At 44.0% G+C, this 19,685-nt stretch overlaps 1 protein-coding gene across 2 annotated transcripts in view; it reads left to right on the top strand.

Annotated features, from left to right (window-relative positions):
• The window catches only part of ADCY8 (adenylate cyclase 8), a 367,020-nt gene that overhangs the window by 140,418 nt on the left and 206,917 nt on the right, over positions 1 to 19,685 (top strand). For both annotated transcript variants that reach the window (XM_063921272.1, XM_063921273.1), the window contains exon 4: positions 12,592 to 12,703. In XM_063921272.1, coding sequence (XP_063777342.1) covers positions 12,592 to 12,703 — 112 coding nt within the window. The remainder of the gene's footprint in view (positions 1 to 12,591; positions 12,704 to 19,685) is intronic.

Here is a 19,685-nt window from a genome sequence, read left to right on the forward strand (position 1 = left end):
TACGCCATAGCGAATCATTACTCTAGTCATAGCCAATAACGTGTCCTGTGATCACTGGGCCGTGAGCGAACGTGACGCTTGAGCGTCTCGCCTACGGCTGAGCGATCGCTACGCCAATAGCGTACCATTACGGTACTTCTTAAGCAAACAGCGTACAGTGTTCTTAGCTTCATAAAGGGTTGTTATACGACAAAGGAATTTAGCATTGTCAATTGGGGACTCGTCCTATCCTTCTCATATCTGCACTAGGTAGATCAGCAGACATTATCCCTCCAGCAAAGGGTGGGAGGTTGTCTCACAGTGCTGACGGGATAAGCGTCTGCTTCGCTTAGATAAAGAGTGCTGAAGGAATCCGGGAACCGGAAGTAAGAACAAAACGCTTGTGTCTTTTAAAAACTGTTTTATTTCTCTTCTGTCTTGCGTATACACGCACGCATACATTTATCTGCATTTCTTTTTCAATTTCGTATATCACTATTCCTGTTTGCCAATTTTTATAGTTGATAGAAAGTGCTAAAAAGAGATTTGCTGTTATTTCATAATAAAGGTAATAGTTAAAGTATAGAACAACACACGATTTGTCTAGGAGACAAGGCAGTCAGTGTGGATTGCGGTAGATGATCAGGGATCATTTACATTGATAAAAGTATATATTGTGTTACGGTGGATCTTTGCATTGCGTACACGTGTCGCTAACAAAGACTAGCGTACGCAATCCAAAAGGCAGACGCACGCAGCGTACATTACGCAACGTAGCGTCCGGTTACGCTCACGTAGCTCAAGTCACGAAAAAGTTGAATTAGCGCAAAGCGATAATTAGCGCAAGGCGATAAGTAACGCACAGCGGTAGATAACGCGACGCGGTAAATAACGCAAATCTATTTTTGGAAAATCTGAAATTTAGTTTAACAGATCCTGCTCCTAATTGGTAACACTTTTGGCCTAAAGACAATTTCTGCGCAGAAATAGATATAGAAACAAAAGTGTACATGTGTTGAGTGAGTGTGTTTTGTATACAAAAGTTTATATAACTTTAAGGTGGAACCAAAAGGACAGCCGGGTACTCGTCAAGGGACATACGTGTAAGTGACATATACGGTGGCTAGGGAGGCATCCCTGGTTAAATAATATTTGAGCATTAGAGTATAGCGGACCATAAGGTAACAAGACCAGGAGGTCATAAGGTAACAAGACCAGGAGGTCGTAAGGTAAGAGGTCCGCTATAAAAGTCCAGTGGCACAACGCCTGGGGTGTTGGTGCAGAACCCATATAGGCCATAAGCTCTTGCTGAAGGAATCGCGGCCGGAAACATCGATTCCATTGATCTTTCAGTACATGACAAGTAGTGCTTGTGTACTGAACGATTGGACCACACGTAATTGTGTGCAGTAGTTAGTAATCTGACCTAATACCATTAGAGTAAAGTGGTCACAAACGCTATCTGTACATTCTGACGTGATTTGTGTAATTTTTTATTTTTGGAAGGGAAGTTCGCTGGTCACTCAGGAACTATCTAACAACCCCACCTTTACTGGAAAGAGTAAGTGTCCTGCGGGTAACCCTCATATGTTCCAGTAAACTGAAGGTTCCATAGGGGCCCTGTATCGAGTACGCCAGCACCATATCGGTGTGATCAGGTCGTATTGGTCGAGGTGGGCGAGTGAGTGGGGTACTCGGTAAACCGCCACCGCCGGCCTACTGTGGAGTAATTTGGTTGTCTGTAAAGGGTTCGCTGAAAACCTTGAGATAAAGATCCAAGGAGGAATAAGCAACGCCTGCAGATTATGGGGGCCATTTGTTCAGGTAGGGGGCGATCAACCTCGGTTCGGGTTGATTCAGAGAACCGACCAGTTGGGTCGGCACGATATGTAATGTGTGAAAAATACGGTAGTCACACAGAGGTTTTATGTGATGAATGGGAGAGAATGACTGTACAAGACAGGGACAAATTCCCAAGAATAGGTAGCTTCAGTCCAGTAGTGTTACAAAATTTAAGGAGGAGGATAAGTCTCATTGAACCAACGAAGAGACAAAATAAACATTATGAATATTTACAGTTATGGCAACAGGAAAGTGAATTACAAAAAGAGTCTATTGACTTTTCTGACTCTTATCTTGAGAGGAGAGACAGTGGCATCAGGAGAGGGGTTGATTGCGGAGAGAAAGACACAAGGGTGAACAATAAAAACGCTCTTAGCAACTGTAATATAGATTATAAGAATAAGTGTAATAAATGTAACAATGATTATTGTAATACTGTTGAATGTACAACTATTAACCTGTGCAAGCTGCACCCCATGTCAAACCTCCCTCAGGAATACAAACAAGAAAGTGAGCCCAGAACGATGTCGGCACCTCTTCCAGAAGCCATCCTACAAGACATCCAGGTGGACACGACCAAATTGGTAAAGGCAATAATCAAACCCCCTAACGGAGGGTCAGGTGAGGTCGTGTCCACAGGTACGTACAATGTTTTATATCACGCACAAACAAATGTACCCCATATTATAAGACCAAAACAAGGTGATGTAATTGAGTTTAGTCCTGTCAGGGTGATCACAGTCCCCAATGGGAAGACTGACGATCAGGGAACCATTCCCGTCAAGGACAGTGCAATGCGCCATCCCTGGTCCCGGACAGAATTGAGATCAATCATGTCTGATTACCCAGATCCTAGGAAAGATCTAACTGTATGATCAAAGATTCACAGAAGGTATATCAACTCCCTAGACAACGACATAATCATGGTATCCAAGGAATCAGGTAGGTACAGGGAAAGCGGTTGATGGTGATGAGCATCCAAGCGTTTGAGGAGGCATCAAATCAACCAAAACCCCAGGCCATTGGCACATGGAGGAACTTAAGGATTTGTGATCTGTGCAAAAGAGAAGGGCATTGTGCTAGCAACTGTAATAACCCACATAAAGTTAGACCCCCTAGACCAAGAAATGAGCAAAATTACAATACACACCATTATAATCAAGGATCACATAGGCAGGAAAGGTGATTATTAGGAATGGAGGCAAGCCTGAAGTAACGGTTAATGAAGTGGGAGGTCATTCACTAAAGACACAGGAATGACCAGGTGAAAAGTTGTAAATGTATTTGTGAAAAATGTTTTTCTCTCCCTCTCTCTATCCCCATCTCTGACTAGTAGTGGTAAGAATTCACACATTGCATACCCACTTGGTCCTTGCAGAAGTCTACCAAACCCCAGCATGACCTCCGCCACAATGTATTTCTGGCCAGATACAGACAGTGGAGTAATGCAGGTGCTGGTGGGGAGGGACTGCTCAAGGAGACCAGTAGACACATAGATATGACAGCCTAATAAGTCTGACAATGTTTTTCTAATGCTAACAATGTTTTCTTACAATGTTTAAAAATGCTTTGTTTCTCTTTTCTTATTGATGGTTATTGTCGAGTTATGTAATGTATATATGCACATGAATTGTTCTCTATCTCTTTTGTTTTTTTTTATTTTCTCTCTCTTCTCACTCATGTTTCCATGGTTTAAAGATGCTATGTCACCCCTCAGTTGGACCAATGGTAATGCCAGATTTTTGCTCCTTACAGAAAGATCGTCGGTTAGGAAGGAATATTGCATCACCAGAATGATCGTTTTTGAAGACTGAGAGACAACACCTTTGAGAGGACAGCAGAACAAGAAGAACAACAAGACGAGAGAACTTATTATCGTAACGAGTTCTCTCCCCCTCAAACTGATTTTCTTATACCCCATTTACAAATTTCTTCTTTTCTCCTCCTGTAAGATGGACTTGCCCCAAGAGACTGTGATATGGATTTTCCCGTTAACCATGATGTTGACCAGAGCAGTCTGTTTCGGTGAGAGTACCAGCGAGGTCGAGAAAGGATCCAGAAAGGTCCTGATGACTGAGACGGAGGTGTAAATTTCCAATAGCAACCCAATCACCAAGCAAAGGCGAGTACCGGGCACGATCTAACAACCATGTTATTTGTAAACAACTGTGAAGGAATGTTAGTTCAAAAAGAAAATTGTATCTGTAGGCTCTGTGATAATCTGGTTGAAGATGGATGCATAAAGAAATGCCAATCTAGTTTTAATATCCATATAGACCGGCATCCATTGAGTGACTATCACTCTTTAGTGGGTAACGTGTTAAACCAAACAGATTGTTGGGTATGCTCTCAAGTACCTCAGGGTCACAGCAAATCAGGGCTAGTACCATTTCCTTTAACGTTAGGGGAGGTACTTGAGCTAAGTGGTGGGAGACCGGTGGACCGGAGGTTTAACATCTCCAGCCCTCCTAGTTTGAAGCTCCACCAATACCATGTGGATAGGTCCCTCTTATGTTTTAACATCTCCAATCCCAGAAAACCGGGAAATTGGGAAGTGTCATGGAGCAACCTTACCATGACCTTTTCACACAGAGCAGATAGAATGCCTACAGATACAGAGCTCGTACGCCACATAGCCAGTAGAGGAAAATCTTTCCGGTATCGATATACCTTAGGAAATAGGATTACTAGAGTTGGAGAGGTGTCACCAGGATACTGTGCACATATCGTACAAACTGATACGTGCATTAAGCAGTTGGAAGAATTAGGGTCAGGAGATTTCACCTGGAAGGTTTGTAACATGGTCATGTCCTTCTCCGTCCCTTATGTTCTCCCCGATGACGCATATTTCATATGCGGGAGAAAGGCGTACAAGTGGCTTGCCCCAAACTCTGAAGGATTGTGTTATATTGGAAAAGTATTGCCTGAAGTGATGACTGTAACACATGACAAAATGAAGGACATACACCGTGGTGCCCAAGCTCCTTATACTCACACTCATTACGAGCACCGAGTTAAAAGACAACTGTCAGAAAGGTTAGAGCATCCGGCCTCTGATCTTATCCATGAATCCACCGGGATTCAGGTTCTGGTAGCGTTAGATTTCACTCGTACCGCTCGGGGAGTGATGAATTATAGATACATTTCCGCACTCGCCAATTTGTTAGATAATATCACTGAAATGTATGATGACACGTTTAGATACACTGGAAGAGAACTTCAAGCTTACAAAACAGAACTAGTTCAGCATAGGATGGTTCTTAATTATCTTACAGCAGTAACAGGCGGATATTGTGTTACATTGGCAACACAGTACGGCATAAAGTGTTGCACGTATATCACAAATAGCACCGAGGATCCGGTAGAGGTCATAGACCAAAAGATGGACGATATTCTCCAATTGAAGTGGGAATTTCGTCGAAAACACAATCTCACCCTTGCTGCTGTAAGTAATGAGCTGACTGGTTGGGTGTCATATTTGAACCCGCGAAATTGGTTCTCCGGTTTGGGAGACTGGGCTCAAGGAGTCATAATGGATGTTGGAAAGTTTCTACTATGTATCTTGGGTGTCGTTATATCGATTGGATTGATATTTAGATGCGGGCAGGCTTTAATGAGGTGCAAACAAAGTACAAAAGTGATGAGCTTGAGGAGTGAGGAAACTGTAATTAACCTGGATTTGATTTATGACCCAATGATAGAAACCAGAATGTGATGAAAATGCGATTATACGGTCCGTTTCTTTCACCTGTTTTTCTGCTTTTCTCCAAGATGCAAAGACCCCCTTGGACGTGGAAGTTGACGAGACGCTATACAGACAACAGACAAGCACCAAAGATGAAGTTTTGACAACTTTAAATATGGACACTTGATGAACTTTGCCATGGATCCCCAGTTTCCCTAGTATTTTTAAACTCACGCTAGCCCAACATTTTTTTGTAAATCTGATGGCTCAGACAAAGCTATTTGCTCATGCCCAAGGAGCAATACAGCGCAAAGAAGACGACTCTCAACAGATACCGAATACAACTTCGACGACAGATGTACATTTCCCTGACATAGAATATCATTGCATTTTCCATAAGTGTTCTTTATCTTCATCTCTACAACCCTCAGGTAATGACACACATAGACGATAGGGAATACAGGCACAGATATTAGCAACCACATACCTCCCCCATTCATGTATCATCAACTAAAATGTGCATCCCCATTTTGTTACAACCACAGCCGAAATGAGCTCGGTAGAGTTTGACAGCCCATCCACAGACCTGTACCACAGGATAAGAAGGAATTCAAATGTATACTTCGCAATACCTCGAAGCTAGATTTACCACACGTACGGCACGATGATACATGACCCTCCAAACATGGACTCATACACACATGCTTCTACTTTCTCACTAGGTCATACCCTCTTCACACCTACTCCACTCTTCTCCCCTACCCAACCATAGAAATCAATTAACCCCTGACTTACATTTTTCTCCTTAAATGTTTTGTGGCAGTTATTATTGACTGCCAAAGGGTGGACTGTCAAAGTCAGAAAAATGTCTCAATGCACGTTGCCATATTTGCACCGCACACTGGTCCGCGCTGCGCGTGCGTACGCTCTCCCGTGGAGACGCATACCCGCAATAGCGTGCACTCGCAGGCGCGGTATGCGTATTTACGGTAGAGTTTATGTAGTCGTAGCGTGCGACTCATTCGTTACAAATGTTCACAATTAATGTAGTTTATAGATCATGGTCCCTTTGATAGATTCTGAAAGTTTGGTTAAAATACAATGTCCCAGAGCTGAGGAATCTCTCTTTATATCGTACGAAGGGTCTAACAGGAATCATACAGCAGTGTTTGGTACCCATCGGAAGAGTATTTAATTAGCAATATTCCGGTGTTGGTTTGGAGCGTATTAATCGCTCGTGCGAATAGTTATGGACATAAGAAGTTTATGTCCATTTCTATTATTTACACATACTCAGGTATGCGGCGGGAAACCCAGTTTCCCACCCACCTGAGCTGTTGGAAATCGTCACAGCCCACCTGTATGAATCACCCTATGACCTTTTGTTATGATGCAGGGCCGAATTCCTTCGGCCAATGGACAATGGGATTGTAGGACCAGGAGATTGCATTGTGTGTGGGGCATAAATAGGCAGGCCGACCACATCCAGCTCTCACTCTCTCATCAACGGTTATCTGCTGATAGCCGGGAGCTGGATATCGAGGCGCAGGCGATCATACCCTTTGTGCGTAAGTTTCTCTCCGTAATCATTGTCTTTCTGTGAGCCAATTTCTCTCTATCTCTCTCTCTCTCTCTCTCTCCCTCTCTCTCCTCTTTTCTCTTATATCTCCCATAGTATTATAGTATTGTATTGTATTTCATTAAGGTCAGAGTAGTATTGTCTTTTTGTATTTTAGTTCTGTGGTTAGGAAGTCTCTGTTATATTGTAGTGTATCATTTGTACTGTTATCCCCTTTTACAAGTATATTAGATATAATACAGTTAATAGGCTTTGGAACCTAAACCAGTATCTGTGTATTTCCTATAGTGTAATGTGTTCACTTGAGCGTCGGTGACGCTCAAGCAGCTTTGTAGTTAGTCAGGTTACACAAGGTTGCACTTACACCCTGTATTCACATTAAGGTATTCTGTGTATTTCATTGGTATAAGGTTTAGACATAAAAGTATAGCGTTGTGAGCGTCTGCGCCGCTGGTGATCTCCTCGTGGTCTCGAGCGTCCGCTACGCCATAGCGAATCATTACTCTAGTCATAGCCAATAACGTGTCCTGTGATCACTGGGCCGTGAGCGAACGTGACGCTTGAGCGTCTCGCCTACGGCTGAGCGATCGCTACGCCAATAGCGTACCATTACGGTACTTCTTAAGCAAACAGCGTACAGTGTTCTTAGCTTCATAAAGGGTTGTTATACGACAAAGGAATTTAGCATTGTCAGACATAACCAACGCCATAACGTTATCTACCACTCACGACTCAGGAGCCTAAATCGTACGCTATGAGCAATGATATTTGAGGACACATCTAAGGGGACAATACACAGAGCTAGCAGGGGGTTTGTTTTTGGTAAGATCAACACAAAGACAACGCAGACACCTGCTTAGGTTAGAGGAGAGGAGATTTCGCACCCAGAGACGGAAAGGTTTCTTCACAGTAAGGACAATACGTATTTGGAATTCCCTGCCTGAGAGAGTAGTAATGGCGGACTCGATCATTACTTTTAAGAATGGGCTAGATAAATTCCTAACGAATAAGGATATACAGGGTTATGGTGGGTAAATCATGCACTATAGTAAAAAAATAAATAGAAATGAATAGACATAACGGCTAACCATTCACCACAGTTAAAATTAGTTTTAAAATATTACAGTGTAGGAGATCACTAACAAGTTGAACTCGATGGGCAAATTGTCTTTTTTCAACCTCAGAAACTACTGTATGTATTAGGGGAGGGCACTCAGGGAAGGGCAGAGGAGAAGATGTCTCAGCCCACCATCCCATATTTGACTACTCTCGCGGAAGGTTTTCAAGACTCACGAATAACAGTGAGCTTCCCTGCACCATTAATTGCAGTGGTACAGTAACTGAGCTTAGGGGAGGACTCCAGTCTGTTGGGTAGGCCCTTAGTATATCCCTGGGATCTCTCCTAGTACACCATGATTAGCAGTGATGATGAAACAGGAAGCAGATGCGTTGCTCCTTGTAATGGTCTATGTAGGTTTCAATGTAGGAGTGGAACAGCAGCACCTCCCAATTGCAGAGGGACATTCACAGATCATAGACCCCAAAAAGTGCTGGCAAGTCTGTGATGCTTTAACAGTTGGTTGGATTAAGGCATGTCTTGGGTAGGGGTTTAAGGTTCAGCACAAGTGGGAAGATTAGGGATTATGGAGAATACTCACCGGTATACCGCTCATCAGATGTCTCCACCTGACCCGCTCATCACATGACTGCAGGACCCGGAAGCTGCCACAGCCGTCAGGAACAGGTAAGACACAGCTAGTCCACCAGGGATGGTGTGTCTACATTCTGTCATGTTGACAGTTCAGCAGTGTCCATATGATGACAGTTGGCATAGTTGATGGTCAACATGCTATGCATGCAATATGTTGATTTTTCAACCATGGCGACATTTTCATGTCGACGTAATGAATGTCCAAAAAGTATAACACAATGTTGGGAGATGTACAGCAGTGTTGGTAAGGGTACTTGGACGAAGTATCAGTGAAGAAGGTGGAAACTCCAATTGTTAGAGGAGACCCTAACCATCAGTCAGACTTTGAGCTTTTTTGGCATTTACCAAAAACACCAGGAATGCCCTCAGTGGGATTTTTATGGAAATTTTTTTTTTCCAGTTAAACCAAAAACTAAAGTCCCTAATTATTATGCCGCGAAAGTCGTAGTAAAGATTAATTTAAAAAAAATTGAAGATGCAATTATACAGTTTCTGGTCCTGAAATACATACAATGTGAATTTTCTAAAGTTCTAGTCTTGGCTTCTAGTTTTGCGATGGGAATGAACCTGTATGTGATTATATTATGTGATTATGTTGCATCCTGTAGAGATACAGTATGTTTATTAGTTTATTGTAAATATGCATTGCCTTGAGTACAGCAGCATAAAGTAGTATTATATACGAGTCTTATATAATCTGCTTAATGTTGCAGTATACTGTATCTAGCCTTTCTGAAAACAGGCTATTTTTATGCACATCTGTCAGTTGCTGAAACAGATTGGGATGCAATAGGATAGCGCATTCATACAGTTATTGAAAAGAAAAAACACAAAATAGCAGGTTTATTTTTACATACTGTGATCATAATTTGCATTAACTCTTTATATTCCCTCTGATATTGCTGCAAGATTTTCTAAACTGTATAACATCAGTTACTCTGTTGGGCCGCTCCAACAAGTCCAAGCAATTATTTTCCGCTCCCAGGGGTGGATTTTAGGGCTCATGCCACCCCTGGGCACGTTATTGGCGCCCCAACCATCACGCCATTACCCCCTTTTTTTCGGGCGCCAGTCCGGATGCCTCGAGACCACCAAAGCAGCCCCAGCCTCACTCTACTACCAACTCCTGGACTATAATTTGCTGCCCATTGTCCCAACCCCATCATTTTCTAAATAAAATATAAAAAAAAAAAAAAGTAATGATGAAAAAAAAGTATCACCTGGACTCTACTTGGTGTGCTGCCCCCCCAGCAAGTGCCGCCCTTAGGCATGTGCCTTGTTGGAAATCCGCCACTGACCGCTCCCTCCCCAATTCTCTCAGCGGCCCTGAACATCACTGGTTAGCGTGTTTCACCCCTCATTTTTATATCCACCAGATATGAACATGTTATGCCATAATGTCTGCAATAATTATTGATTATACACTATAGGGAGTCGCATGTGCTGTCGGATGATTTGTGCTTTTCCTTTTTTATTGAGCAGAGTTAACAATTATTGTAACCTGTAAATCAATACTTGATGTAATATGTTTCGTGCACACTGCCTTTGGTTTCATAGCAAAGATTCTATTTACACACTTAATTAAATCTTTCAGCAGGATTCGCTTGGTAAAAACCTGCACCTCATTACAAGTTTAATAATAATAATAATAATAATAATAATTTGGATATAGCATGCACAGTAAAGGGAAGAAATATATATCTTTAAACCCTTTTACTCGCATGGATCTGCCAAAGATCTGACAAAAGTTTTTTTAAATTAGTTGCCAGCTGCAGAAGTAATTAAAAGCAGACCACGCAGGTGACTTGTGATTGGCTGGCTGCAGTGGGGGTCTTGGGAGGTTCCCTGCATGAATCATTTGATGGTGGATAGTGTTCGTAAATGAACATGTAGTGAGTTTTCTTTCTCCTCCATTTGACACGGTATCAAGAATGAAGATGTAAGAAAAGGTGATTGTGTTACCCATTGAACTGGGACAGGTTAAGAGCAAAGTTCGTATTCTATCTATATAATAAAATTGACTACTGATAAAAATGATGTAGTTGGAATGTGGAGACAGTTACAGGAGAGAAAGAGTGCCGGTGATAGAGACAGCGGGGTAGGCTGAAAGAGAAGTGGGGAGAAAGTGTTGGAGCAAGTAGACACACCGGGGGGGGGGGGGGGGGGATTTGTTTAAAACAATGATTGATGATCTGAGCAGACGAGGGGAATGGTCAAAAGCAAAGCAACTACAGATTAATGCTAAAAAATGCTAAATCTTGCGGTTGGCTCCCAAAACTCCAAAGGTTAAATATAGTATTAACGGCACTATAATGGAAAATGAGAAGGAAAGGGATCTAGGAGTCACTATATGCAATGAGAAAGATGAGTTTGACCGCCAGTCAATTGTTGTCGGGATTTTGACTGTAGGCATTTCATACTAAACCCCATTCCAGGTATTCAGAGTCGTAGCATACCTGGGAAATTGCTAGTGGATAAATTATATAAAATAACATACCTCGTTTGTGTCATGTGACTGATACCAACCAGACAGCATGCGGGAGGGGGGGCAGTCTAAATGACTGCAGTAGTGAATTCCATAAGTAGGCAGAGGTCCAGGAACAGTCATGTAAGTGGGGGTCAGAGGACTCAGTGGCAAACGCAGGATTTTTAGAGGGGGGTTTCCAAATGCAATCCACAATCTCCCGCTCTGCGGAACATTGGAGCAAGTGAGTGAGTCTGGGGGAATGGTAGAACCTAGTACTGACCTTGGATATTAATGTACACATTGCTCTTTTTATACATTGGATACTGTATGGAATACAGTGTTAATATTTAACACTATAGTCTATAGTATAGTCTACATAAAACATATTTAACTAACATAAATAAAATAAATGGTCAGGAAAAGATTAAACATCCCATAATGAATAAATACACAAACATAATAGAAAAAGTAGGAGACATAACTGCACTTTCTAAGCACACATTCTCCCACCTCATTTTAAGGCTCCGGTATCTTCTTCCTGGCAGCTACTCTCCAGTCCAGTGCGGTGATTGAAGACTCTGATCCACACACATACTGTAGCAAACTTGATAGAAGAAGCTGCTAACACTGGACATGTTCAGCAGCTCTGCTCTGTCCCTTACACTGCATGATGTGGCAGTTTCTCTAGTAATCATAGTATATACTATTGCTATTGTCATAATTTGAACTGCTGGCCAAGACGATGGGGGTTTCTGGGCAACCGGAAACCCCCCCTGCGTTTGCCTATGGAGGTGGATTCCAGAGACAAGACGAGGTGCGGGTGAGAGGAAGACCATAAGAATGACGGAGAGGATTTGGGAATGAGGATTGATGTGTGTGAGTGGGATAATGTTGTTGGTCTATCAGAGCAGTTAGACAATATGAAGCTACTTTTACTACATACTACTAGTGATAAATATCTGACAAAAGTCTCAGTTTATCACCAGCAAGAAAAGGCAAGGCAAATAAATGTCAGCTGTTCTCATCAAATGGAAATTTATTACATTTTCATCTTTTGCGATCCTGCAGTCTTTTTATCTGCATTATAATACGTCCAAGGACAAAACCGATTCCAACTCGTCATGTTTGCAAATATTTAAAATATAGCCGTTAGTAAATTTCTACAGACCAGATGTTTTTACAATCCCAGTCAATGTTTAATTCAATTACATTTAAATGTATATAGATTTCTAACATTTGACTTCTTTTAACTCATAATAAATGTAATGTTTTTTGTTTGTACTTAGAAATACTGTACGACGTTCATTTTCTGTTTATCTCTTTTGCAGCATTCTTTTTGCAGATGTAAAAGGATTCACCAATCTGTCCACTACCTTATCAGCACAAGAGCTAGTCCGAATGTTAAATGAACTCTTTGCGAGATTCGATCGCTTAGCGCATGTGAGTCCATGAAACCTTTTATATGTTTGGATGCTAATTATGTGTGCGCAATAATTTCAGTTGTTTGCTTATGGTCAGACAGAGGGTGATGAAGGAAAGTTTTGGTAAAATTTGGTATTTTTCTGTGGAGTTAGTTCAATACTCAATAACCAGATTGGTCGCATCCGGTCAGTGGTTGGGCTTAATGACCACAAGACAGCAGTTTCCGTTCCTTTTCATCAGCCGATAACTCAGTAGACGTTTATGATCAGACAGTCATTGGCCAACCAGATCTCTAGGTTGCCGTATAATAATTTCAGTTTTATTAAAAAATGTTGAATGGCACCTCATTCCAATAAAATGGCTTAACTCCCAACGCATGTGTATCTAAGGGGTCTATTCATAAAGCAGTGAAAAGTGTGGAGAAGTTGCCCATGACAACCAATCAGCATTGAAGTAACATTTATAATTTGCATACTATACAATTGTACGGAGCAGCTGATTGGTAGCCATGGGCAACTTCTCCACAGGCTCACTCTTTTCACTGCTTCATGAATAGACCCCTTAATTCTGTGACTTTAGGTCCAATTAAGATTTTAGGGCATCCCATATTGGGGCAAGCAGTGTAGCATTGGTCTGTCCTTTGGCAACTTTGGTTATTACTCTTTGGGAAAGACAGGCAGAGCTAGACGTATTTTCAAACAAGCAATGGATTGATCTTTAAAATTAGCTGGTTGTTGATAACTCGTAAAGAATTCTAACCAACCATCCTCCAAATAAACCCATATCGTTATGTTGGTATTAATATACTAGGCTAGAAGTGGACTTACATTGTACTATCTGAGAAATAAAGGTGGTCTCAGTCCACTCATACTGAAGCCAAAGATCTGGCCATGAATTATTTCTTAAAAAGGGGGAGAGGGGACATGCGTGTCTACTGCACAGGACTCGACATGGCCATAAAATGGGGTTGACATGCCCCCATTCTGGAATGCCACCCTTCGTGGCCCCCAAATTCATGCACATGCGTTGTGGGGTGCTGCACATGTGCAGATCTTAAAACATCAAAGATGTGTGTTAACATCAAATTAACGTACATCCCTGAATCAAGCCCAGTGTAATAAATGGATTAGACCGTCAAGAGCAAGCAACAATGGTTTGTCTCCTCCCCTTAAGAATGTAAGCTCTCACGAGCAGGACCCTCTTCCCTCATGTGCTTTTCCTTCTCTGACTTATATTATCTTCTACTCCATGCTCCCTACAACGGCACATAACCTTCGGCTTCTGCCACCCTGATGCTTTTTTCCGTGTCCTGTCCCCTAATTTGCTTTCTTTCTCTATATATCATGTACTTGTTTTGTACTGTAGGTGGCTGTTTTCTTGTTTTGCTCATTTGTTTATGAACTTTGTTAAGCTGCCCATACACCTAAAGATTTATTGTCCGATCTGGATGGTTGGAACAAAAACCTGGTAATGGATGAGAGCATAAGACAGTTGACCATTTGCTTTGAAATGCCGGAAAATTGGATTTAACCAATTTGTCTGAACGACCATTTTTGTCTGTTTTTCAGTGTTTGGGAGCAAATGGTCAATTGTCATTTGCTCCCATCCATTACCAGATTTTCGTTCCAACCAGCCAGATCAGCCAATAAAGCTTTAGGTGTATGGCCAGCTTTAGGCGCTATGGAACCCTTGTAGCGCCATATAAATTAACAGTACTAATATCAAATGCCTGCCTGGCAGCAGGGCCATCTTAACATATAGGCTCTCTGGGCAGCTGCCAAGGGCCTCACAATTCTAGGGGCCTCGAACAGGAACAGGTGGTGGTCACACAATCAGAATGGCAAGGCAGCATCCAGCCAGACAGTGAATTGATGTCAGCATGCTGACTGGTGGACTGCCGGAGCTACCCACCAATCAGAGTACAGCATTCTCTTCCTACCTCCCAGACTGCAGCCAGACAGTGAGTGGCAGTCAGCATGCAGACTGGTGGATGGCTGGAGCTACCCACCAATCAGAGTGCTGTGCTGACAGCCATTCAATGTATAAAAGCATGTGGAGATTTTTTTTGTTCCTGTGAATGGTTGTGTAGGGGGCTCGGTACACAGGGCCGTTTCTTGGGGCAGGCGAGCAGTGCAACCGCACTGGGCGCCCGCCGCGGCACTAACTGTGGCTCCCTTCATCCCCCTCCTATTTCTCCCCGAGTTACCCGCTCGGGGGGCGGAGTTTCAAGGAATGACGCGGTTGCATCGTTACATCACGACGCAACCCCGTCACTCCGCGAAACTACCTCCCCCCACCCCCTGAGCGGAGTACAGAGGGGGATCCAAGTTAGGAAGAAGGAAAGGCCGCCGCGAGGAGCGACTGGTGAGGCGGGCCGAAGAGCGGTAATTGCCTCTGTAAGTATTCTCTCTCTCTCTCTCTCTCTCTCTCTCTCTCTCAATGTGTAAAATGGGGACACCTGCCGTAATGTGTGAAATGGGGACTCTTGGCTGCCGTAGTGTGGGGATTTAATGTATCAAGGGTATTGCGATGTGTGACATAATATGGTGCAGGGGGCATTACTGTGTGGGGCTTAATATGGTAGAATTTTTATTTCCTGTGGTGGTCGTGATCTGTTGGAGCAGGGTCAAAAACTGGATTGTGAGGTAGTCTTTTCAGACGAGACCATGCTCATTTAAATGAGGCCACGCCCCCTTGCCGGGTGCGCGCGCAAGTTTTTTTTTTATCTTGGTGTGTGGGGGGGGGCACCTTTTTTTACGTTGTAGGGGGCGCATTTTTAAATCTCGCACTGGGAGCCAAATTGGCTAGAAACAGCCCTGTCGGTACATTGCTTTGCCCAGGGCCTACAATGCTGTTAAGATGGCTGTGCCTGTCTGGGACAAAGACCACCTGGACTGGGTAGATAAATCTGAGCAGTAACGGGTACAGACGGTTGGATAAAACTTAAGTAAAAAAATATCTAGAAGGATTATTCAGCAGAAGTTATGGGCATCTTTGCTCTAGTTGTGTTTAAGGCTTAATGTACAGAACACGCTCAAGCTGTTTGCAGCGGCAGCACACACGTTACCGTGTTTCCTCTAAATCTCTTGTTCTTTATTGTGCTTGTTTAGTTGTCACATTATTGCTGAGTGTCAGTGATACTTTATTGTAGCTGCTGCCGCATACGTGACAACTCTCTGAGCAGGTGACTGACTTGTTTTGTGTTACTGTCATTTGACGCTGACGTGCATTAAACATCAATCTGCTTGTCGGGGGGAATCAACTACATTTAACCTTGCCTTGTAATAGTCGGACGCTTAAAAATAATTATTTCTCATTCAAACGGTCTTTTGTGCAACTCTGTATTATGTTTAACATGTTAATTCACTGCAGTATTGCATATTTTTGTAAACAAAAAAGGATGACATAAAAACACAATTTCTCTGACGTCCTAGTGGATGCTGGGAACTCCGTAAGGACCATGGGGAATAGTGGCTCCGCAGGAGACTGGGCACAAAAGTAAAGCTTTAGGACTACCTGGTGTGCACTGGCTCCTCCCCCTATGACCCTCCTCCAAGCCTCAGTTAGATTTTTGTGCCCGGCCGAGAAGGGTGCACACTAGGGGCTCTCCTGAGCTTCTTAGTGAAAGTTTAGTTTTAGGTTTTTTATTTTCAGTGAGACCTGCTGGCAACAGGCTCACTGCATCGAGGGACTAAGGGGAGAAGAAGCGAACCTGCCTGCTTGCAGCCAGCTTGGGCTTCTTAGGCTACTGGACACCATTAGCTCCAGAGGGACCGAACACAGGCCCAGCCTCGGAGCTCGGTCCCAGAGCCGCGCCGCCGGCCCCCTTACAGAGCCAGAAGCAAGAAGAGGTCCGGAAAATCGGCGGCAGAAGACATCAGTCTTCAACAAGGTAGCGCACAGCACTGCAGCTGTGCGCCATTGTTACTCAGGCACACTTCACACTTCGGTCACTGAGGGTGCAGGGCGCTAGGGGGGGGCGCCCTGAGCAGCAATGTAAACACCTTGGCTGGCATAAATACACCACATATAACCCCCAGGGCTATATGGATGTATTTTAACCCCTGCCAGAACTCACCAAAAAGCGGGAGAAAAGGCCGCCGAGAAGGGGGCGGAGCCTATCTCCTCAGCACACGGGCGCCATTTTCCATCACAGCTTCGCTGGAAGGACGTCTCCCTGACTCTCCCCTGCAGTCCTGCACTACAGAAAAGGGTAAAAAAGAGAGGGGGGCACTAATTTGGCGCAGTTTTAATACTAACAGCAGCTATAAAGGGAAAAGCACATTTTATAGTGGTATTCCTGTCTATATATAGCGCTCTGGTGTGTGCTGGCATACTCTCCCTCTGTCTCCCCAAAGGGCTAGTGGGGTCCTGTCCTCTATCAGAGCATTCCCTGTGTGTGTGCGGTGTGTCGGTACGATTGTGTCGACATGTTTGAGGAGGAAAATGAGATGGAGGCGGAGAAATTGCCTATTATAGAGTTGTCACCCCCTAGGGAGTCGACACCTGAGTGGATGAGCTTATGGAAGGAATTGCGTGACAGTGTCAGCTCTTTACGACAGACAGTTGACGACATGAGACAGCCGGCTACTCAGCTTGTGCCTGTCCAGGGGTCTCAAACGCCATCAGGGGCTTTAAAACGCCCGTTACCTCAAATGGCAGACACAGACACGGATACTGACTCCAGTGTCGATGATGAGGAGACAAACGTGACTTCCACTAGGGCCACACGTTACATGATTGAAGCAATGAAAAATTTATTGCATATCTCTGATAATACAAGTACCACTAAAAAGGGTATTATGTTTGGTGAGAAAAAACTGCCTGTAGTTTTTCCTGTATCCGAGGAATTAAATGAAGTGTGTGAGGAGGCGTGGGTTTCCCCCGATAAAAAACTGATAATTCCTAAAAGGTTATTGGCATCGTACCCTTTCCCGCCAGAGGATAGGGCACGTTGGGAAACACCCCCTAGGGTGGATAAAGCGCTCACACGCTTGTCTAAACAGGTAGCACTACCCTCTCCTGATACGGCCGCCCTAAAGGAACCTGCCGATAGAAAGCTGGAGAATATCCTAAAATGTATATACACTCACACGGGTGTTATACTGCGACCAGCAATCGCCTCGGCCTGGATGTGCAGTGCGGGCGTGGCGTGGTTGGATTCCCTGACTGAAAATATTGATACCCTAGATAGGGACAGTATATTACTGACTATAGAGCATTTGAAAGATGCATTTTTATATATGCGTGATGCACAGAGGGATATTTGCCGACTGGCATCAAGAGTTAGCGCGCTGTCCATTTCTGCAAGAAGAGGTTTATGGACGCAGCAGTGGTCAGGTGATGCGGATTCTAAAAGGCACATGGAAGTATTGCCTTATAAGGGGGAGGAGTTATTTGGGGTAGGTCTATCAGACCTGGTAGCCACGGCAACTGCTGGAAAATCCACATTTTTACCCCAGGTAGCTTCTCAACCTAAGAAGACGCCGTATTATCAGGCGCAGTCCTTTCGGCCCCATAAGGGCAAGCAGGCAAAAGGCGCCTGATTTCTGCCCCGTGGCAGAGGGAGAGGAAAAAGGCTGCAGCAAACAGCCAGTTCCCAGGAACAAAAGCCCTCTCCCGCCTCCGCAAAGTCCTCAGCATGACGCTGGGGCTTTACAAGCGGACTCAGGCACGGTGGGGGCCCGTCTCAAGAAATTCGAGACGTCTCCCCCTCGCCGTTTCATAAAGTCTGCTTTACCGATGTCTCCCTCAGACAGGGAGGCAGTATTGCAAGCCATTCACAGGCTGTATTCCCAGCAGGTGATAATCAAGGTACCCCTCCTGCAACAGGGAAAGGGGTACTATTCCACACTATTTGTGGTACCGAAGCCGGACGGCTCGGTGAGACCAATGTTAAATCTAAAATCCTTGAACACTTACATACAAAGGTTCAAATTCAAGATGGAGTCACTCAGAGCAGTGATTGCAAACCTGGAAGAAGGGGACTATATGGTCTCTCTGGACATCAAAGATGCTTACCTACATGTCCCAATTTACCCTTCTCCAAGGGTACCTCAGGTTTGTGGTACAGAACTGTCACTATCAGTTTCAGACGCTGCCGTTTGGATTGTCCACGGCACTCCGGGTCTTTACCAAGGTAATGGCTGAAATGATGATACTCCTTCGAAAGAAGGGAGTTTTAGTTATCCCTTACTTGGACGATCTCCTGATAAGGGCAAGATCCAGGGAACAGTTGGAAGTCGGGGTAGCACTATCTCAGATAGTGCTGCGGCAGCACGGTTGGATTCTCAATATTCCAAAATCGCAGCTGATCCCGGCGACACGCCTTCTATTCCTAGGGATGATCCTGGACACAGTCCAGAAAAAGGTGTTTCTCCCGGAGGAGAAAGCCAGGGAGTTATCCGAACTAGTCAGAAACCTCCTAAAACCAGGCCAAGTGTCAGTGCATCAGTGCACAAGGGTCCTGGGAAAAATGGTGGCTTCCTACGAAGCAATTCCATTCGGCAGATTCCACGCAAGAACTTTCCAGTGGGACCTGCTGGACAAATGGTCCGGATCGCATCTTCAGATGCATCAGCGGATAACCCTGTCACCAAAGACAAGGGTGTCTCTCCTGTGGTGGTTGCAGAGTGCTCATCTTCTAGAGGGCCGCAGATTCGGCATTCAGGACTGGGTCCTGGTGACCACGGATGCCAGCCTGCGAGGCTGGGGAGCAGTCACACAGGGAAGAAATTTCCAGGGCTTGTGGTCAAGCCTGGAGACATTACTTCACATGAGAAAAAAAACTTTGATAATACACTATAGGGGGCGCCAAAATGACAATGGATAACACTCTATAAAATCAGAATATCAAAGGTTTGATACGTCCCTTATAAATACTTGATTTCAGGCACAGATAGGTTTCTTTATGTTCCTCTTATGTGGACCAGCTTATGCAGTAGTACTCCAATCGGCGGTATCATATGTGAATAGAAGGATTGAAAAGCATCTAGTGTAA

The sequence above is a fragment of the Pseudophryne corroboree genome, chromosome 5, assembly GCF_028390025.1.
Source record: "Pseudophryne corroboree isolate aPseCor3 chromosome 5, aPseCor3.hap2, whole genome shotgun sequence".
Taxonomy (NCBI): domain Eukaryota; kingdom Metazoa; phylum Chordata; class Amphibia; order Anura; family Myobatrachidae; genus Pseudophryne; species Pseudophryne corroboree.